Below are 22,964 nucleotides of genomic sequence, written 5' to 3'. Positions count from 1 at the left end.
TGCCACAAACACGGAGGCCAGGCGAGGCTGGCAACGGCCATGAATGGATGGTGCTTTTTATGTGCCACGGGCACGGAGGCCAGTCGGGGCGGCGCTGGCACTTATATAGAAAAAAGAGAGAGATAGAGATAGATACAGAGAGAGGGAGGGAGGGAGGGAGAGAGCATTGCAGCTTTTGAGGCATTTGACTGATATAGTGTGATCTTATGACTTGTACTCATGATGTGTGTCCCTCAGCAGTACTTGATACCAGCAGTAAAGAGGCCCAGCATCTTGGACATATAGCACTGCTGGTTGACTCTCAAACAAAATGTGTCCAAACATACTATAATTAAGATAATAATTAAGGTGTTAAGTAACTTATATAAGAATAAACATATAGATACATTACAGGGAGTGACTTATCAGTAAAGTACACTGCAAAATGTCTATCATAACAACTCCTTATGAAAAGACTGTATTGATAAGAGCCAACAAAGCAGCCCTCTATGTGATTGATCAAGCTGTTAGAAACAGCAATGAAAGCTTCCCAAAATGACACACTATTATCTTAAAGACGGATAAAGAAGACAATGAAGTTTCTGATGTTACAAAAGGATAGGAAGATCATGGCCGAAACACCTTTGATCATACGGCTTGCTTGAGCAGAGTTGATCTATTATTTCTTTTTCTAGTGGCTTAGAGGAAAGCAGTACCCATGATTTTATTGCAGGATTCCTAAGACTGGTGAGGAGAAGGATGGAAGGAATCAACCACTGCTCTTGGGTTATTTCAAACTGGAGACAGGTCCAAATGCTACAAACGGAGTGGAATTTGATATAAAAGTTTCCATAATGTTAAAACCCGCTTTACCAAGGAAAATGGCTTTGAAATGCTTGTTGTTGTTGTTGTGTTAGTACTACATCTTCATGAATCACTCAGTTTCAGTGTTAATGTTACTGTTTTACACCAGCCAGTTACACTGGTGTTCACATAAACATCAAGCCAATGAAGGAGGCTCTATTTGCTTGCTAAACTTGGTAGAAATAGCAGTTAAATCTTCCTGAAATTACCATTAAGAGAGAAAAAAAACACTCAGTATGGCTGTGTGGTTAGGAATCTTGTTTTGCAACCATGTGGATTCAGGTTCAATTTCACTGAATGGCACCTTGGGCAAGACTCTTTTATTATAACTCCAGGCCAACCAATGCCTTGCGAGTAAATTTGGCAAACAGGAACTATGTGGAAACTTATCATATATATTATATGTGTGGGTCTTTGTATTTGTGTTTGTCCCCAACACACTGTTTGACAACTTGTATTCTTTTGTTAATATCCCGGGCATTTAGTGGTTTGGCAAACGCGACTGATAAAATAAATATCAGACTTTAAAAAAAATGTACTGGGATCAATTTGTTTGACTAAACCCTTTAAGGGAGTACCCCAGCATGAGCTCATTTCAAAAGCAGAAACAAGTGAAAGATGAAAGACACAACGAGCCATGTAATCATAAACATAAAAGCAAAATAGTCAAAGTTGGAACGTCTTTGATCCTTTGACTATAGGGCTGTTTGATCAGAGTTCTAGGACTAAACATCAATATGTTAGGACTTAACATTTCTAAAGTGCTCTTGTGAAATTTTGCTTTCTTGGCATTTCCAAATCTGGAAATATTGATTTCAAATTTTAACACAAGGCCAGCAACTCTGGGGAAGGGGTTAAATCAATTACATTGATCCCAGCACTCAACTGGTACTTATTTTATTGACTCCAAAAGGACGAAAGGCTAAGTTGACCTCGGCAGCATTTGAACTCAGAATATAAAGATGGAAGAAATGCTGCTAAGCATTTTCCCCAGTACAGTAATGATTCTACCAGCCCACCACCTTACAAACTTAAAAATACTAGTTTCAAATTTTGGCACAAGGCCAGCAATTTTGGGGGCTGGGCAAGTCAATTAGATTGATTCCAGTGGTCAACTGGTACTTATTTTATCAACTCCGAAAGAATGAAAGGTGAACTCAGCCTCAGAGGTATTTGAACTCAGAATGTCAATACAGATGAAATGCCACACCACTAGGCATTTTACCCAGCCTGCTGATTCTGCCAGCTTGCTGCCTGTACAAATCTAAAAACAATGGTTTCAAATTTTGGTACAAGACCAGCAACTTTGGAGGATGCAAGTCAGTTATATCAACTGGTACTTATTTTATCAACCCTGAAAGGATGAAAACAAATCTAAGAATATTGATAAAGACTGTTGCTATTGTTACTGCTTAACCCTAGGTCAGCCCTGATCAAGCAAACCTATAATCAAACACATTCCAGTTGTGACTTATCCATCTTTTTAATATGTATAGATTTAAGGTAGTGAGCTGGCAGAATCGTTAGCACACCATCAAAATGCTTTGTGGTATTTCGTTCGACTATATGTTCTGAGTTCAAATGTTGCCAAGGTTGACTTTGCCTCTCATCTTTTCAGGGTTGATAAAATAAGTACCAGTTGAACACCAAGGTTGATATAATCAGCTTATCCAATTCCCTGAAATGCTGGCCTTGTGCCAAAATTTGAAACCAACATGTATAAGGAAATCAGGACCACATTATCTTATGTGCCCTCCTTGTCTGAGATGGTGGAGGTATAATTTCTTGTCTCTTTCTTGAAAACAGTTTTAACTAGGCCTGCACTGTTGAGATATTCTTACCTTTTTTAATGTGGAAGGGTATGACAAGAGATATTTGCCTACTGTTTTTTTTAGCAGATCAAGCAACCACTCATTTATCTTTTACTTGTTTCAGTCACTGGATGATGGCCATGCTAGGGTACTACTTTGTAGGCTTTTGAGTCAAACAAATTGACCCTCAGTACTTATTTTTTTAAAGTCTGGTACTTATTCTCATATGCTGAACTGCTATGTTAAGAGGATATAAACTAACACTAGTTGTGAAGCAGTGATGGTGGTGGTGGAAGAGACACAAAGACACACAGATATATATTAGACTACCTGTGGGGGTCACCAGGAAACTCAGAGTTTCCCAGCAATGGAGTTTTGTTTTGTAGGTTTTTTTTTCTTTTCCAGGATATTTTGCATGCTTTCAATGATCGTGACATAAAAATCATGTGTAAACGGCTCCTTTCCCCAGAAAAGGAAAGATTTGGCTGCTATTTCTTGCACACTCTGCTACCATGTAACAGGTATTTTGGGTCCTTTATCGCAAATAGCTGTTACAAGGTAGCATGGCATGCTAGAAAAAGCAGCCAAATCTTTGGCGGCGAGATTTGTTGAATGCACTCGAAAAAACCTATGGAAAAAAACTATTTCACACCAAGGTTAAAAATGGATCTTTTATGAAATATTTACTGTATTTTTAAAGTCATTTTCACTTAAAAATATTTTTTTAAATATGCCAAACAAAAATTTTTGTAATGGTATTCACTTGATAATTTTAAAATACATTAAAATTTTTGGTTTAAAGAAAGCTAAAATATAAATACTTACTGTACAAGCAACTTATATTTTTGAATTCACATTCACTTAAAAATATTTCTAAATAATTAAAATATTGTTTAACAAATGTGAAAATAGAAACATTTACAGTAAAATACTCATATTTTTTCTTTCTCAAGTCACTGTCTAATAGAAAGATAAGAGTCTCTTCCCTTTCAGGACGAAGATTATTTTCGGAATATTTTCCCATTATGCACCATTTTGGGTATCTATACCCAAAAACCTCTAACATCTTTAAAACTACTTGTCTGATTCACACAAAATTTGTTTTATTCCGTTCATATTAACATTTCAGGGTAAACTTAATTCATAGTATTTTCCCATTATGTGACAATTTGGCTGGGTAACATTGCAAGCAAGCAAGCAAGATTCAAACTGACTTTTAATGTATTACAGATACACACACACACACACACACACAATGGGCTTTCACACTGTTTCTCTCCACAAAATTCACCCACAAGGCATTGGTCAGCCTTGGGCTATAGTAGAAGATATACACTAGAGGTGCTGTGCAGTGGGACTGAATCTGAAGACCTTTTCATTGAAAAGTACTATAAAAGAAAAAGGATTTTAGTGATCATTAAAAAGTAAGCAACTTGTGTCTTACCACAGAAATCTTCTTAGCAGCATCATTATACATTTGATCCCACCAGTTTCTTGTAAGATCGCTTCCCGGAATATGTCCAAGCTACAGAAAATAAGAAAAAAAAAAATATATATATATAATTCAAGATACATATGTATCTTGAATTATGCTTGCACTGACGATTGAAAAGTGCATTTTGTGCACTAATTATGAAATCATATGATATGCAGCTGAATTCTGTTTTTAAAATGCTTGCTTCGAGAGTTGCATTCCCTTGAGTTCAGTAGAATGTTTATTTATTATGTAGTTTTGACTGTTAGAGTCCCTCCTAGAGTGAGGCATTATGTATAGTAATACCCTTAATACATATATTAACTCTCTGAGCGAGGTATATATATATATATATATATATATATATATATATGTATTTTTTTTTCTAGTTTCAGCTCAGAGCTGCGGCCATGCTGATGCACCGCCGTTTATATATATATAAAAATTAGATTGTTTTTTATATATATATAAGTATGTATATATATATATATATGTATATGTTTATATATATATATATGTGTGTGTGTATGTGAGTGTCTTACCTTGTCTTGACATAACGTGACGGTTGTAAATGAATATCACTGTCATACAAGCAGTAGCATTCATTTCCAATATTCTGCATAAACACCTGGCCGTGCAGAAATACAACCTTACTTGGAAACAGGTGAGGACTGGTGACAGGGGGGCATCTAGCCATAGAAAATCTGTCTCAATAAACTTCATTTGCTCTATGTCATCATCATCATCACTTAACATCCATTTTCCATGCCGGCATGGGTTGGATGGTTTGACTGGAGCTGGTAAAGCCAGGGGGATGCACCAGGCTCCATTGTCTGTTCTGGTATGGTTTCTGTGGCTGGATGCCTTTTCTAACACCAACCACTCTACAGCGTGTACAGGATGCTTTTTATGTGACTCCAGCACCGCCATCAATTCTGCAGTGGTAGACAGGATATATATGTGTGTGTGTGTGTGTGTGTGTGTGTGTGTGTGTGTGTGAGAGAGAGAGAGAGAGAGAGAGAGAGAGAGAGAGAGAAATTATGATAAATACAAGTTTTATGTCATTTATTCCTGTGTACATTTCACCATTGAAGCTATTAGCATCCTCTGAAGTGGATGTTCCAAGTGCCACTGGATGCTCAACTACAATAGATCATAGGAATCTAACTGTATACACAAGATATGTGTGGAAGCTGATGATGGGGAGGATGGAAAAGTGCCTATATTAGAAACAATTATTAAAAGGGTACTGGATAAGCAGAATCACTAATGCTTTGGAAAAAATACCTTGCCTCATTTGTTCTAGCTCTTTATGTTGTGTGCATGGAGGCGCAATGGCCCAGTGGTTAGGGCAGCGGTCTCGCAGTCGTAGGATCACGGTTTCGATTCCCAGACCGGGCGTTGTGAGTGTTTATTGAGCGAAAACACCTAAAGCTCCACGAGGCTCCTGCAGGGATGGTGGTGATCCCTGCTGTACTCTTTCACCACAACTTTCTCTCACTCTTACTTCCTGTTTCTGTTGTACCTGTATTTCAAAGGGCCGGCCTTGTCACTCTCTGTGTCACACTGAATATCCCCGAGAACTACGTTAAGGGTACACGTGTCTGTGGAGTGCTCAGCCACTTACACATTAATTTCACGAGCAGGCTGTTCCGTTAATCAGATCAACCGGAATCCTCGTCATCGTAACTGATGGAGCGCTTCCATCCCATATGTTGTGTGCAAATCTTACTGTGGTCAACTTTGCCTTTAATCTTTTTTGTGTTCAATAAAACACAGTGCCAGTAAAGTACTGGGGTTAACGTAATTGACTTTTCCCTCTTGCTGTAACGTAAGGCTTCACACCCATGTAAAAAATTATTATTATTGTACATCATTGTGAACAGATGTGCCTTTGCTTTTGCTCTGAGAATTTTGAACTTCTTACCAAGTATAACTGGAAGAAAAATATTCTTTTTGGGATAATTTTCAACAGGTAACCTCCTGGAATACTGTAGACAGCTATCCCGCACCAGAGAAGACACAAGGGCTGTCATTTTTGGACATGATTCTATTTTTCTCTTTCTGTTTACATTCAATTCAGTGTGGCTTCTTGCTCAAGAAATGCCTTCTCAAAAGAAAATGAAAAAAGATCATAGTAAGGTGCCTACAATGTACACATGAAAAATGGTATTCAAATGTTTAACAATGTCAATTAGAACAATTTGAATAATGATATTGACAACACATATTGTCAAATAAAAACAAACCTATCTTAATGAGTGGAAGCGTTGTTTTGAGAAAGAGAAAATGGTCCACCAGCAATTCTTTCACTTGTATTGTGAGCAAAGTTGAGTTACACTGTGTAATTCAATTTTTGTCCTTGGGTAGCAACTGATATTTCCTATTTGCTTACCCCTAGAAAGTATGAAAAATGATTAATATTTCCTTCAGACTTTATTTTTGTTACATTTATTCAAACCCCACAAACCCTCTCCACACATGGTTATGATGCTCCCCCACTACACTTACTGATTTGAGATCCTTTTTTCCTGGCATAATTCTTCTTGTTTACTCAGATGATAAACTATTGGTAAAAATCAATACCAATTAATCAACAGACTATTGACAAAATCACACCTGAAAATGCCCAAAGGACATGGGATGCTATTTGTCCCAATCAATACAGGAAATGCAATAAAGGTTGTAACACAAAAAATAGCAAGCAGCTGGGGACATAGGGTGCTCTGACCCTAACTAGATGGTGCCTTCTCACCCATGTTATGCTCAAGGGGATAAATTTTTTAATACACCATGGTATATGTATGCAGAGAATATAAAGTTTAACAGATTGTAAAGAATATGATACCGGAAGCCTTCATGGTTTCATTACACTGTTTTTTAAAAGTTCCCTATTAGCTTAATTCAAATGGAATAGAGAAATTGTTGTTTAAAAAATATTGAGATACTCGAGATAAGATGAGCAGTTTTTTAAGTTATGTCAAAACTCAGAGTGTAAACTCCAACAAGATTTCTAATCAATATGATGATAACTGTTATCTGTTTTCTTGTTTTGTTTTTACGACTTGTTACAGGAGAAAGGATAGTGACTATGACATTTTTCAGTGACTCCAAGACTGGTAGAAAGAAGGAAGCAAATTACTCTCAGACTGGAGACTTGGTTCAAATGCCTACAAAAAGTATCCAAGGGCCAGGTGGTGGTGTAAAACAAGGTAAACAGATCAAGTCTCCCACCCAAGAGCAAGAACGGTTCCTCCAATAGCCTTCCACACAGCTCCTGTCAACCAAAGTTCACTCAGAAGGGTTTTGCAAGAAGATACCAGTTCATGGTACCACACAGTGGAATCTAAGTTAGCTAAAACAGCCAAAACCATATAATTTTGAAGTACTCTTCTTAAAACCATGGCCATGTCTGCTTCAAAATAGATATGTTTTAACAAAGTTAAAATAAAGAAGAGCTATATTATCAAAAAGTCTTTAGACCTTTATTATTCAGATTACTGTCAAATGTAATGCTTATTTACTCACATTGTTCTGAACTAATTATCTCATTATCTCATAGCTTTGAAATTTTGGTGATGTGACTGTTATTCTTATACACTGACATTGAAGGGTAAGTGCAAGAGGCTGGATATCGCCTGTTTCAATATAAAATGAGTGGAATATTTTGGCTGGATATTGCTGGTTTAAACACAAAAAAGAGACCAATAGAATAAGTCCCAGTTTAAAAAAAAAAACAAAGAAATTGGGGTTGGTTCATTTGACTAAAAGATTCTTAAAGGCAGTGCCCCAGCATGGCCTCAGCTTAATGACTGAAACAAGTAAAAGATAAAAGATTGTATAATGTTTGTTTACAAGAACATAGTGCTGAATAGTAGTGAGACATGGGCCTTGACAAATATGGAGGGTTTACAAAGGCTGGAAACAAATAATTAGAATGCCCCACTGATTGTGAGTTCTTCCTATACCTCTTCACAATCTGCCATGCTGCAGGGACAGTTGTCACTCTATGAAGTATTTTCAAAATAGCCGCACACCTATTTTATACTACCCTTCCACACAATAACCTCATCTGATCAGCAAGACCCTACAGAGTCCATCTAATACTTTCAATCATGATCTCAGATGCCATGATACAAGTTGTATGTCTTCTTGTATATTGCAGTAATTTGAAGGGTAAGAAACTCAATTTAAAGAATTGGTTAGAAAATCACTCACACCACTTTTGCTGTTTTTTAAGGAAACTTTGATAGGTTCTTGAATTCCATGCTCCTCCTTTCCCAGGCCAGCACCTGTTGAAAACAAAGTATTTTAAAGATTTCTTAAAGGCAATGATTACAAGCGAAACAATCAGGAAAAACATGTCTGCAAAGATATACTGAAGCTGGTATAAGGCGGCAAGCTGGCAGAAACGTTAGCACGCAGGGCGAAATGCATAGCCGTATTTCGTCTGCTGCTACTTTCTGAGTTCAAATTCCGTCGAGGTCGACTTTGCCTTTCATCCTCTCGGGGTCGATAAATTAAGTACCAGTTACACACTGGGGTCGATATAATCGACTTAACCCGTTTGTCTGTTCTTGTTTGTCCTCTCTCTGTTTAGCCCCTTGTGGGTAGTAAAGAAATAGGTATAACAGCTTTGAAGGATGTACCAATGGGAAAACCTCTATTTAGTCAATTGTCCTGCTTGAAATATCAGTTCACATCTTCCTCAACTGGGTAGGCGTTGTACTATATACAGTTAAAAAGATTTATGGTCATGGCTGGAATGTCTTTGATTATAAGTATGCTCAATCATGGCTGATTTGGGGCTAAACAAGAACAAAAGTTCTGAGAGAACCTATAAATAGTTGCTCTTAAACGCCATTAAGAGGAGAATACCACGTAATTTTCAATAAAATTTAATACAATTTATGAATTATATTATTTAAATATAAAATTCATGAGTATAACTTATGGCAATATGGAAACTCTATAGTTTACGAATACATGCAAAATAAATAAGTAAAAAAAAAAAACGGACCCTCAAATATTAGTTTTGATTTTTCCTTTCCAAACTGTTTAAGAAAAACCAATTTACATTTGAGTTATTGTTCTTTAAACTCAGATCAACCTATTAAGCAAACCTATAATCAAAGATTATTTTTAACAAGTCGAGTAAACTGGCTGTGTAGACAATTGCTCATTGTTTGAATTGTTAGGGCTTCTGATTCTTATGACGAGTAGTTTTTATTTTGCTTTATCTTTTTAATCAGTGCTAGTACTTTTTAATTACTATATAAGAATGGTACCCGATATCTTGCAACTGAAGACCAAAAAGTTGTGCGAAAGAGATATTGTGGTGAATCAAACGAACATCACTAATTACAGAGTGCAGCAATATACACCCAATATTCATCTTTATACATAAAAGTCAAGTTGTGTGTCTGTCTCCTACTATTTAGATTCCTAACTACTCCCACATTTTGCGGTGCAGTTTAACCAAAACCGGGTATCTTATAGTCGTGATTCATATCGAGCCTTTCTGGGTATTAGCGCGCGTCTACGATGAGTCTACGATTTAAAAAAAAATTTACCATCATTTTTTTCCATTTTAATGCATTTTTTCGCTATTATATAAGGGAAGTAACTCTCTAAAAAATGTCTACGATGAGTCAACGATTTAAAAAAAAATTTACCATCATTTCTTTTGCATTTTTTTGCTATAACTCTCTAAAAATGCTTATATAGTTATTTCCCTTACAAACCCGAGCAACGCCGGGCGATACTGCTAGTTTTATCATAAAATAAACAGTCTAAGGCTTTGGCTAATGGAAGTTTACAGGTTGATTGTTATATTTATTGACAATATTTTACATAAATTTGCAAAACAGAATGACCGTCTTTTGCTTTCGCTACAGCCCTTAAACTTTTCTGGACTGAAGTGCACGACTCACGTTTAAATAATAGCTCAATGTATATGCTGCCTGGTACACAACTTAGTTCTAATTTTATCGACTCTGGTCTTTGAACAAAATTATAAAGTGAAAAACATTTAATTCAGTATTGTTTCTGTCATTTTATACAGTTGACTTCAAATTCGTTGTTTGGAATAAGTCATGACTATAACAAAAATTTCACAACGATAAGGATTAATGAAGTTTCGTACAATTTCAGGGAAGTATTTACACATGGTTCCACGTATGAAATAACTACATGAACCCAACTACCTACATCAAAGTTCACTTCCAGATAATACAACTGAAAAATAATGCCGAAACGAAAGAGAAAATCTGAATAATTACCCGTTTTCCAACCATATTTTTCCAAAATTGATCGAGCGAACAAATTATTCGCCATGCTGAAAACAAAACCGTCTTCAACACAGTTATGTCCCTTCCATTGAACCTGCTCATAAGAGTACAGGGCCGTGTTAACAACTTTACAAGCCCAAGGACAAAATAATACAATGAAGCCCTACATCAGTGCTTTTCAACCCTTTTGCCGGAGCGGAACCCCAAGGAAACGTTCCACTGGCTCGAGGAACCCCTGTGCAATAATTTAATAGTCTTATGCACACGTATCTGCACAGGAGACTTAAAAATTACTGCCGATTGTAGCAGTTTTGGTAACTTCTTGCGGAACCCTGATTGAAAACCACTGCCCTACATGTATTGATAGTAAGCTACAGGTACATAGATAAAAATTATCAAGCAGTAGTGGGGGACAAACACAAATACATACGCACAACACACACACAAGGAAAAAAATATCGTTAAAAAAGCCTCCTTGCGAGATCTTGAATCATTTCGGTGGAAAATCTGGAATTGAAAGAGGAATCTCAACCTCAATGCATCATGGCTAAATGCAGTAAAGAGAGAATACTGTACCGGCATGAACAGTAAAATACATGCAATTGACTCTGAAATTTTCACCATAACTGCAGGCAAACTGCATAATGGGAAGGCACCTGTAAGGGACCTATAGAAGGATGGTTGTGTTCCATCTAATGTGACTCTACTCAGAAGGATGTAATATCATTTGACAGGAACATAGTATAAAGAAATGCAAGGAACAAGGTGGTAACCTTAAATGTCTTTAATGCCAGCCACATGTATTTATACAAGCTGAATAATAAATGGAAATGGTTACTCTTCTCTTCTACTCTTCTACTTGTTTCAGTCATTTGACTGCGGCCATGCTGGAGCACCGCCTTTAGTCGAGCAAATCGACCCCGGGACTTATTCTTTGTAAGCCCAGTACTTATTCTATCGGTCTCTTTTGCCGAACTGCTAGGTGACGGGGACGTAAACACACCAGCATCGGTTGTCAAGCAATGCTAGGGAGACAAACACAGACACACAAAAACATACACACACATACATATATATATATATACATATATAAGACAGGCTTCTTTCAGTTTCCGTCTACCAAATCCACTCACAAGGCATTGGTCGGCCCAGGGCTATAGCAGGAGACACTTGCCCAAGATGCCACGCAGTGGGACTGAACCCGGAACCATGTGGTTGGTTAGCAAGCTACTTACCACACAGCCACTCCTGTGCCTATGTTGATGAACATTTATTCATATCTCTACATGCATCTGCGTGGGTTGTATGTTTGCTATTAACTATGGTGAGGTAGCTCACAAACAGCGATATGTTAGAACCAGTGCAGTGTTGTTGGTGCTGTGTAGAGATGTTGTTGACGACGTTGGTGAGAGACATGTTGGTGGCGATGAAGATGGAGGTCGCTGTAAATGTGGCCAGTGGTTAAACCTTAGACGGTCTGAAATTAACAGGCCCCAAGAGTAGGAGGAGGTGAGTTTATATAGCTAATGGTAGGCTCAAATGGAGTTTTGAACAGAGTGTCTAATGTGATTTATTTGGAGGCTGCGATTGGTTAGGTTGCATATTGGTGCACGATAGAGTAAGTGACAAATTGCACCAATACCAACCAATCAGAGTGGTAGACACAATGGGGTCCAAAACAGCGCCCAAAGGTTATCTGTTACCTGCTACGTTCGTATGTAGATATAATAGAGAAAGGAAGTTCACTAGAGTTCGCTACATCCTAATAGTTGTATATTGGTAAAAGAGGCTAACATTTTACAAGAAACCACTAATAAGTATATTCAACAGTACTATGGAAGGTCAGCCGGACCAAATTGGTTTGCTATAGCACTGTCGAATCTCGTGGCCAAGAATGAAACCACTGAGTTGTTTGAAAACTATAGGCCCATTACTTGCCTAAATATTATGTACAAACTGTATACAAGCTGTCTCAACCAATCCTTCTCAGATTACTGTAAATCCAACAACATAGTGATTAATGAGCAGGTAGGTGAAAAGAAAGGCATGTGGGAATGTGCTGAACAACTGATAAACAAAGCTGTAGAGTCTAAGGTTAGAAAATAAATTGTAGGTATCTTACAACAGTCATGGCTGCTGAAGTGTCTTCGTTTGGCAAAAGTGCCTGCTACCTTAACTGCAGCCATTGAGAGGCTCACAAAGACCTCGGCTACAATTCTGTAATGACTGTGCGAGATGATGAGGTGATGAGAATGGCACTTTAGTACCACATCACATGGCCGATACAATAAAGAGAAATTGAAAAGTAGAAACAAGTGCCAGAGCATGGTGGTGGCAAAGAAGGAGGCAGTTGCCATAATGCTGTTGGACAAAGTTGGTGAGTCTCAACGTGGCTGCTGTAGTAGAGGTGTCTGGTGTTGTTGCTGGAACTGGCTGTGTCTTTGTGGTCAGTGGCTATACCTTAAAAGGTCTGGAACCAAAGACCTCAGAATGAGGAAAAGCTGAGTTTTTATAAGGAGCTGTAGGCTAAAAACAGGGTTGTAAACAGACTGTGTTGCATGATCCCAGGCAAGTTGGTGTAACAGAGTAAGAGACAAATTGCCCCAATACTAACCAATCAGAGTAGTGAATACAATGGGATCCAAATAGCAGCCAAAGGCTAGCTGTTCCCTGCTACGTTTGAATCGACGTATACATAATAAGTGGGGGAGAGGAATTTCACCTGAGTCTACACTATAATCCTCACACTTACAACAGAGAGTGGAATGATCCTCACCAATGCTATAAATATTTCAAAGGGAATATTCCTTGGAGATAGTCTCCTTGTACTGCTGCCCATTTTGGCTTTGAACCCATTATCATTCCTGCTACAAAAAAGAACATGCTAGGGTCTGCAACTGCAAGAGATATTAATGTAACCTATAATTTCTTTGTGGATGAGGTCAAGATTTATGCTAAAAAGGAAAATCTATCCACCACTTTTTGACAGGACAAAGAAATTTCTTTTGCAGCTGCTTGGCGAGTGGTGGATCAGACAAGTGAGAATCCTTAGATTTGGTTTCGAATCTCAGCTTGGAAAAAGGAAGTATCAGTTTTTATCACCATTTGAAATGATCGTCTGCATGAATTAAAATTCTCTTACATTTTAACATCTCCATTTTTAATAAATTTGTTGAGAGTTTTATGGGATTCTTTTCCATAAATTCACAACACACTATATATATATACAAATAAGAAAATGGAGAAACACATTAGTTGGTTTATCAGCTTTAGGATATTAAGGCAACATTCTAATATCCTAAAGCTGATAAACCAACTAATGTGTTTCTCCATTTTCTTATTTGTAATATAAATCAATGGTAAAATATTTCTTTACCTTCACCCATTTAATACAATAAGTGAGTTTTTGCATTGCAATTAAAAACACTTGTGTATTAATAATTTGGGTAGTATACCAACAGTATATTGGATAAGTATTATCCCTTAGAGGGTTGGATCCACAACCCCTAACTTACTTGGTGTTTTATCATCATCATCGTTTAACGTCCGTTCTCCATGCTAACATGGGTTGGACGGTTCGACCGGGGATCTGGGAAGCCAGAGGGCTGCACCAGGCTCCATTCTGATCTGGCAGTGTTTCTACAGCTGGATGCCCTTCCTAATGCCAACCACTCTGTGAGTGTAGTGGGTGCTTTTTACATGCCAGGCGAGGCTGGCAACAGCCACAATCGGATTGGTGCTTTTTACGTGCCACCAGCATGGAAGCCAGACAAGGTGGCGCTGGCATCGGCCACGTTCGGATGGTGCTTTTTATGTGCCACCGGCACAGGGATCACGACTGCAGTTTCCATTGATTTTTGATGTTGGTGTACTTGACTCAAGGGATCTCCTCAAGCTCAGGGTCGAAACAGTGTTTCTTTACTTGCCACCTGTACAGGAGTCAGTCCAGCGGCCCTGGCAACTGCCAGGTGCCAGTCATAGGATTGGTTCAATTTCGATTCCAATTTCATTTGCCCCAACAGGTCTTCGCAAGCAGAGTTTAGTGTCCAATGAAGGGAGGTTGGCATGGGTGCCTGTTGTCGGATGAGGTTCGATTTCGACTTCGCTTGCCTCAACAGGTCTTCGTGTGTCCAAGGGAGGAAAGGCATGCATAAGTGGGCTGGCTGGGATGGACTCACTTGTCCTGCTGGGTCTTCTCACGCACAGCATATTTCCAAAGGTCTCGGTCGCTAGTCATTGCCTTGGTGAGGCCTAAAGTTCGAAGGTTGTGCTTCACCACCTCGTCCCAGGTTTTCCTGGGTCTAGCTCTTCCACGGGTTCCCTCAACTGCTAGGGATTGGCACTTTTTCACACACCTATCTTCATCCATTCTCGCCACATGACCATACCAGCGCAATCGTCTCTCTTGCACACCACAGCTGATGCTTCTTAGGTCCAACATATATATATATGACGGGCTTCTTCCAGTTTCCGTTTGCTAACTCCACTCACAATGCTTTGATCGGCCCGAGGCTATAGTAGAAAACACTTGCCCAACCTGCTATGCAGTGGGACAGAACCTGAAACCATGTGGTTGGGAAGCAACCCTCCATACCTGCACCTATTAGTGTATTGTAGATCTGGGTTACAGTTTTGCTTTTTTATTCTTTCACTTCTCTTTAACATAAACAGAACTAAAATGGCTTAGCTGTTTCAAAAAGAAAAAGAAATATAGGTAAAACAATGAATAGAAACACATTTTAGTTAGCCATCTGCTGAAATTTTACATGAATAGCACGGAGACACCATCTAAATATCAAACCACCAATCATATAGCATCTTAACATATTTACAAAAATATAGTTAAAAAAATAATTGCCAAGTAAAGAAATAAATATTTTAACTAGAAATATTCATTGAATATTAGTTTGTAAGACGGAACTAAATTTACTGAAAATCAAATACGAAAGCAATTATATTTACATTATCAACAAAGATGGCGCGCGGGTCGTTTTGTTGATGTTCGTTTGGCTGAACAACTTCTTCAATTTTAATCTTTTCTGTGTGTTTGTTGAAGTTTTGAAAATGGCAAGTAATCCGGTAAGAGATTAAGATATCTGTTATATATTTCACTTATTCTTTAATTTGTGCAAAGCTCCTATTTAATGCATTATGTGCATATATTTATATAATTTTCACATCTGATTTACATTGTAATTTTGTTAACGCTATTGTTCTTTTACATTACATTGGAATTATAGGTTATTGCTACACTATGTACGAAATTTAAAATATGTTATCATTTTTGTTTGTTTTTATTCCGCTATGGCAGATTTTGCCCTTCATCGTTTCCGGTTCGATAAAAATAAAAGAACCATCCCAGTACTTGGTTCGATATTGCTGGCCTTGTGCCAAAATTAGAAAGAGTTACTATTATCTGATTCCGTTCCAAATCGCAAATCTTTAGATTATCTTTGCTTATTTGTTTTCTGGGATGGTACTCAAGAAAATGGATACATAATAACGGAGCGGTAAACAATCATGTGTTATGAGACTCAAAATCTCCCACGGCCATAAATATCCATGAATTATGAATCGGGACTTGTTTTACAAGATCTTACCATTCTCTCGCTGTGAAAACTTTTAACTTGCGGACCAAACGTACTTCCATTTTGAATTAAAGAAGAAAGAAACTATTTTTTATTGTGCATTGTGAATACTACTTCTTTTATTAATATATAAATGTATATATATAATGAAAAATAAAGGCAAGACTTCCTTTTGTACCCTCCCAAAAACACCACTTTTTTTTTATTTAATTTTTTTTTCTACACAAACCCGTTTTCGGCTACGGAGAATACGAATCTGCAAAAAAATTAGAAAACATCGGCACTCTGAAGTTACTCCTGCCCCTAAATTTTTCATTTTTTACTTTTTTCAGAATTTTTTCGTTTCCTCAAAATATGCAGAAAGACACGGAGATTATGATTCTGAAAAAATTTCCAAAAATTTTTGTAATTTTTTTTTCACTTTTTTTTTGTCAAAATATACGGAAAAATACGATTATGATTCTGAAACAAATTTCCAAAAATTTTTCTACTTAGGGTTAGGGTTACAGAAAAAAGTGAAAAATGGAGAAATTTGAGGGTGGTGGGGCAAAAATTCAAAATTCCTATTTTTTGCAATTTTCCTAAATCTCCCGTATCCAAAAACGTGGGATTTGGGCCAAAAATTAAAAAAACAACAAAACAACCCAGTAATTAGCGAGAAAATGGGTGGGGGGGAAGGGAGGAAGTCTTTCCAAAATAAATATTTAAGGTTATGAAAAGGAAATCTGTTATTTATGTTTTTTGTTTTAATTTCGGTTTCAGTGTTTTCCATACCTCCATACATTTTTAAAGTGTTTTTCATAACTTCCCAAACAGAAAAATTAAATTCTCTAGTAATGCACTGGTATCGGATCAGTCAACTATACATAGCCTTTTTTTTGTTCTGATTGGCAGAACACCGCAAAGTTCTCAACGATCTGAGTCCACGACTTAGTTCCTTCTTATTCTCGATGGTTGCTGCTTAACCCTTTAGTGTTTGCATTATTCTACCATAATTAATGCTTTTTTCATCCACATTGTTTTGAACTAATCAGGCATTATCTTGTAGCTATGAGATTTTGATGAGGTAGCTGTTAATTTTTAAAACGACATTGTAGGGTTGGTGTGAGAGACCAGATCTGGCCAGTTTTAACATAAAACAGGTAGAATACTTTTGGCCGGATATGGCCGGTTTAAATGCTAAAGGGTTAAGTTACACAATAAATGTCCTTGTTGCAGTTCTTATTTGAGTTTTTGTTGGCATGAAGCTGATGATAAAGTTCCCTCTGGAGAGAATGTTTACCATCTCTGAAAGTTCATAAAGTCCCAACATTTCACACCCCATTGCATCTTTTCTTTTACTTGTTTCTGTCAGTAGATTGCAGCTGTGTTGGGACACTGCCTTGGAGAATTTTTTAGTTGAATGAATCGACCCCAATATTTATCTTTTTAAGCTTAGAATTTATTCTATTGATCTCTTTTGCCGAACCGCTAGATAACGAGGATGCAAATACACCAGCACCTATTGTGGTGGTGGTGGACAAATACAGACACAAAAACACATGTATATATGACAAGTTACTTTCTAGCATATCCACTCACAAGACTTTGATTGGCCTGAGGCTATAGAAGAAATTGTCCAAGTTACCATGCAGTGGGACTGAACCATGTTGGTTGTGAAGTAAGCTTCTTACCGCACAAGCAAAAAAACATTAGTGAAAAAGACGTGAACACTAGTATTTTCCGAGTTATGGAGAATTCTTTAATGTCTCACTTATGCGGATAACTAACTCTCAGTTTTTTCATACAATGCCATTACAACTGAATGTGCATCTAAAACTCATTTTACCCCATCCCCTGCATTAGGTTTCTCATAATCTTTTATTTTTTTCCCTTGCTGGCCCTCAAACTTTTGGGTACAGTGTCTCAATTTGGTCACTGAAGTTAAGCAAAGTAAAGATCGTTGTTTGCTTCAGAAATGAAGGTTTTATAATTCTGGTGAAGTTGGAATTGCATACTGCTTTCAGTTCCCAATTGAAACTATCTAATATCCATGGAAAAAAACATAAGCTTTACAAATTTCCTTTTCTTATTTCCTAAAAATCTAGGTTTTGTATAAAAAAAGAAAAAATCATCGTTAGTGGAGTTGTTACTTAGTAGCCCTTGTCAAAAAGCGTGGTGAGCTGGCAGAATCGATAGCATACTGGGCAAAATGCTTTCAGCATTTTATCCGTCTTAACATTCTGTGTTGAAATACCACTGAGGTCGACTTTGCCTTTCATCCTTTCAGGGTTGATAAAGTAAGTACCAGTTGAATACTGGGGTCAATGTAATTGACAAACCCATCCCTCACACTTGCTGGCCTTCTGCCAAAACTTGAAGCCAATATTCATGCAGCTGCAGAATTTTTTAGTAAAGAATCCACAAGCTTAGCATATCAAATGTGGTATGCTTTTTTTTTTTGTGTGTGTGTTTGTGGGATATAAAATGTTTATCAGTGGCATTAGTATACTCTAAGAACAACAGCAACATTTAGAAAAAAATCCATTCTTTACTTAAAACCCTAAATATAAATCATTTTAGTTTATATATATATATGTGTGTGTGTATGTATATATATATGTGTGTGTATATATATATTTATGTATATATATATATTTATGTATGTATGTATATATATATATTTATGTATGTATATATATATTTATTTATTTATGTATGTATATATATTTATGTATGTATATATATATATATATTTATGTATGTATATATATATATATATATTTATGTATGTATATATAGTTATGTATATATATATATTTATGTATGTATATCATCATCATCATCATTGTTTAACGTCCGTTCTCCATGCTAACATGGGTTGGACGGTTCGACCGGCGATCTGGGAAGCCAGAAGGCTGCACCAGGCTCCGGTCTTATCTGGCAATGTTTCTACAGCTGGATGCCCTTCCTAACGCCAACCACTCTGTGAGTGTAGTGGGTGGTTTTTACGTGCCACCTGCACTGGTGCCAGGCGAGGCTGGCATCGGCCACGGTCGGATTGGTGCATTTTACGTGCCACCTGCACGGAAGCCAGTCGAGGCGGCACTGGCTTCGGCCACAATTCGGATGGTGCTTTTTACGTGCCACGGACACGGAAGCCAGTCGAGGCGGCGCTGGCATCGGCCACGATTCGGATAGTGCCTTTTTACGTTTCTCCAGTCCAGGGGTCCTGGCATCTGCCGGGTGCCAGTCATAGGATTGGTTCAATTTCGATTCCGATTTCGATTTCACTTGCCCCAATAGGTCTTCGCAAGCAAAGTGGGGTTGGCATAGGTGCCTGTCGTCGGATGAGGTTCGATATCAACTTCGCTTGCCCCAACAGGTCTTTGTGTGTCCAAGGGAGGAAAGGCATGCATAAGTGGGCTGGACTCACTTGTCCTGCCTGGTCTTTTCATGCACAGCATATTTCCAAAGGTCACTGGTCATTTCCTCAGTGAGACCTAAAGTTCAAAGGTCGTGCTTCACCACCTCATCCCAAGTTTTCCTGGGTCTACCTCTTCCACGGGTTCCCTCCACTGCTAGGGATTGGCACTTTTTCACACACCTATCTTCAACCATTCTCGCCACATGACTATACCAGCGCAGTCGTCTCTCTTGCACACCACAACTGATGCTCCTTAGGTCCAACATTTCTCTCAGGGTACTAACGCTCTGTCGAGCATGCACACTGACATTACACATCCATCAGAGCATACTGGCTTCATTTCTCGCGAGCTTACGCATGTCCTCAGCAGTCACGGCCCATGTTTCACTGCCATGTAGCATGGCTGTTCGTACACATGCATCATACAGTCTGCCTTTTACTCTGAGCGAGAGGCCTTTAGTCACCAGCAGAGGTAAGAGCTCTCTAAACTTTGCCCAGGCTATTCTTATTCTAGCAGTTACACTTTCAGCGCACCCACCCCCACAACTGACTTGGTTACCAAGATAACAGAAGCTATCAACTACTTCTAGTTTTTTCCCCTGGAAAGTGACGGAAGTTGTTTTCTGCAGATTTTCAGAGGTTAATGCTCCCGAGCATCTGCCACATACAAAAACCATCTTCCTAGTTAGCCTTCCTTTGACATTGCTGCACCTCTTATGTGTCCATAGCTTACACTTGGTGCATCTTATATATATATATATATTTATTTATGTATGTATATATATATATATTTATGTATATATATATATATTTATGTATGTATATATATATATATATATATATATATATATAATATATATATATATTTATGTATGTATATATATATTTATGTATGTATATCTCTCTATATATAAACGGCAGTTTGTCTGTGCGTTTTCTGTGTGTCTGTTTTCTCGTACCCTCACTCTGACCACGGCTTTCAACTGATTCTGATGAAACTTGACACACACATAGCCCAATGTCATAATTCAAAACTAACGCAGCGAAAATTTTGAAAAGTTCCCCCGGTTCTGAAAAAAATCGATAAATTCGACATGGGGTCGAGAATCAGAAACCCAAACCACAGACCGTCTAGGGGACGCAACTCCACCTTTTTTAACTCTCAAAAAAATTTACCATCATTTTTTTTCCATTTTTTCTGCTATTTTTTGGCTATAACTCTCTAAAAATGCTTTATAGTTATTTCCCTTACAAACCTGAGCAACGCCGGGCGATACTGCTAGTATATATATAATTATGTATGTATATATATATATATTGAATCAGAGGCAGCTGAAGAAGGGGAATGTTTCTTGTGTTGTATGTCTTTTACTCTATTTTTTCGTTGTTTAAAAAAATGTGTTTCCTTGGTTTTGGTTTTATGTTTTCGTTTCTCAATGTGTTCGACGTCTTTTTGGTGTCCTGTACCCATATATGCATGTATATATACATATAGATGTAGGTACGTACATATATGTATGTGTATATGTTTTATTTATTATTTTGTTATTATATATATATATATATATATATATATATATATATAATATTATTAGTGAATTAGTAATAATATTAAAATTCAACTATCCGCACCAACGCACGGTTGCAACACCATATGGTTGTACCTCTAACCGTGCTGTCTTCTGCTGTGATTTTTGCTACCAAGGTATCGGTTAAACTTTTGATTAATCTGCAACAAGATTATTCATCTTTCTATTTCACAAAATATATATATATATTCTTATTAATCTAATTTTTTCATGATTACATTTTTATGTTTTTTTGTCTTTTAGGTGACTGCTGGTAGCTCTACTACACAAGAGTATACAGTCAGACTTCCAAAGTAAGTATTTTACTTTCTTTTCTAACAGCATCTTTTTTACTTTCTCGTTTTTTTTTTCTTGAAAAAGCAATTAACTCAGGGTTCAATTGTTCCCGTGTAAGAAGCTATTTGTAGTAGCTTAATACATCAAAGGTTTGAGTTGTTAAAGCATTAGACTAATGTAGTACTAGTTTAAACCTAGACCTGCCATTTATCAGGCACTTCTATGATTAAAGATAACTATTGCATCTGAATTTTTTTTCAGACATAGTCTATCTAGAACTATATTAATTAATATGTTCTTTCTTTTTCTAAAACTATAAACTGTGATTTGAAGGTTACTCCTACAACCTATAATCTTTGATGATTGACTGGCTGATATTAAAAAGGGCTGCATCTTTTTCATGAAACAAACCACTTTTCACTTCATTGTTCTATTTAGTAATTATAATCAACAGAACTACTGATGTTTAATCTAATCTGTTTCATTTCTTGACATCGTAATCTAAGAATTCATTAATTTCTTGCCATTTTTATAGTTTAATCAATACATACAATCAACAGCTATTGTTGATAATGTATCTGGAGTTGTGCATAGCAGATTCTTAGTTGATTCCTCTGTTAACTAGAGCTTTTCATCACATTTGTGTTGTCTACCTCTAAGAGATGTGTCGTTTTACAGTTTCACGTCATGAACATGCTGGAGAGTTTTTTTCCTTCCTTGTATAGGAAATGTTATCCCATTGCAGCATTTCTTTCTATAGGAGGATTTGAACTCAGCTCTGTTGGTCCTGCTTTATTCTTGTGGACTCTATTGTTGAGTGTTAAGTTTTTCAGCATGGACGCAACATTAGTAATGGGATAAGGTATGCTAAACACTTTGTCGCCATACTAACAGCGTGATAATAATAATTCAACCAGATGCTGCTCTCCTATTAACAATGTTAATGGCACAGTGAAACAAGGTTTTTTTCTAAATGCTAATCTTTAGAAAACAAATATTTTACAGAACTTGTGTTTGTTTATTTTTTCAGGGATCGTAAAAAACGCCTTAGTATGTTCAAGTTTGCTGTTGGCTCTGATCTGGATTTTTCCAAATATGTAAGTTAAAACTTTAAAAAAAAAACTTCTTTTTTACTCCTTCCAGTCACTAGACTACATCCATGCTGAGACACCAACTTGAAGTTTTAGTCAAATTAATTGACTGCCAGTACTTATTTTTTAAAGCCTGGTATTTATTCTATTGGTCTCTTACTGAACTGCTAAGTTATGGGGATGTAAACACACCAACACCAGCTGTCAAGTGGTGGTGGGGACAAACACCAACATAAAGACATACACACACGACAGGCTTCTTTCAGTTTCCTTCTACCAAATCCACTTACAAGGCTTTGGCCAGCTCAAGGCTATAGTAGAAGACACTTACCCAAAGTGTCATGCAGTGGGACTGAACCTGGAACCATGTGGTTGGAAAACAAGCTTCTTACTACAACCTTTTTTTTTTTTAGTAACTGAATAAATGCAAGTCACGCAGTGTAGGGAGGACTGTTTTGTCCTGTCACAGATGAACTTACTATTGCTTCTGTCATGACAAAATGTGAAAGAAAGAATATCCAGTCATAAAAACCAAACCAACATGTAAGATATGTAAAATGCTGATGATAGTATATTTATACATGTATATAGATACA

General features: G+C 37.2%; 2 protein-coding genes across 5 annotated transcripts in view; one reads left to right on the top strand and one right to left on the bottom strand.

Annotated features, from left to right (window-relative positions):
• Positions 1-15,498, bottom strand: part of LOC118766229 (G patch domain-containing protein 4-like) — a 28,518-nt gene extending 13,020 nt beyond the window's left edge. The window contains exons 1-3 of one of the 3 annotated variants that reach the window (XM_036509531.1): positions 15,381-15,498; positions 8,347-8,420; positions 4,099-4,179 (exon numbers count right to left, since the gene is read on the bottom strand). In XM_036509531.1, coding sequence (XP_036365424.1) covers positions 4,099-4,131 — 33 coding nt within the window. In that variant the 5' untranslated portion in view covers positions 4,132-4,179; positions 8,347-8,420; positions 15,381-15,498. Of the gene's footprint in view, positions 1-4,098; positions 4,180-8,346; positions 8,421-10,273; positions 10,337-10,409; positions 10,525-15,380 lie in introns of those variants that run through there. The other 2 variants (XM_036509530.1, XM_036509532.1) reach the window with 2 other exon arrangements.
• Positions 15,350-22,964, top strand: part of LOC115219771 (general transcription factor IIF subunit 1) — a 32,347-nt gene continuing 24,732 nt past the window's right edge. For both annotated transcript variants that reach the window (XM_029790022.2, XM_036509528.1), the window contains exons 1-3: positions 15,350-15,497; positions 21,245-21,294; positions 22,308-22,374. In XM_029790022.2, the coding sequence (XP_029645882.1) occupies positions 15,417-15,497; positions 21,245-21,294; positions 22,308-22,374 (198 nt within the window). In that variant the 5' untranslated portion in view covers positions 15,350-15,416. The remainder of the gene's footprint in view (positions 15,498-21,244; positions 21,295-22,307; positions 22,375-22,964) is intronic.

The sequence above is a fragment of the Octopus sinensis genome, linkage group LG15 (assembly GCF_006345805.1).
Source record: "Octopus sinensis linkage group LG15, ASM634580v1, whole genome shotgun sequence".
In the NCBI taxonomy this organism is placed as follows: domain Eukaryota; kingdom Metazoa; phylum Mollusca; class Cephalopoda; order Octopoda; family Octopodidae; genus Octopus; species Octopus sinensis.
This window is presented reverse-complemented; position numbering and strand designations above follow the sequence as displayed.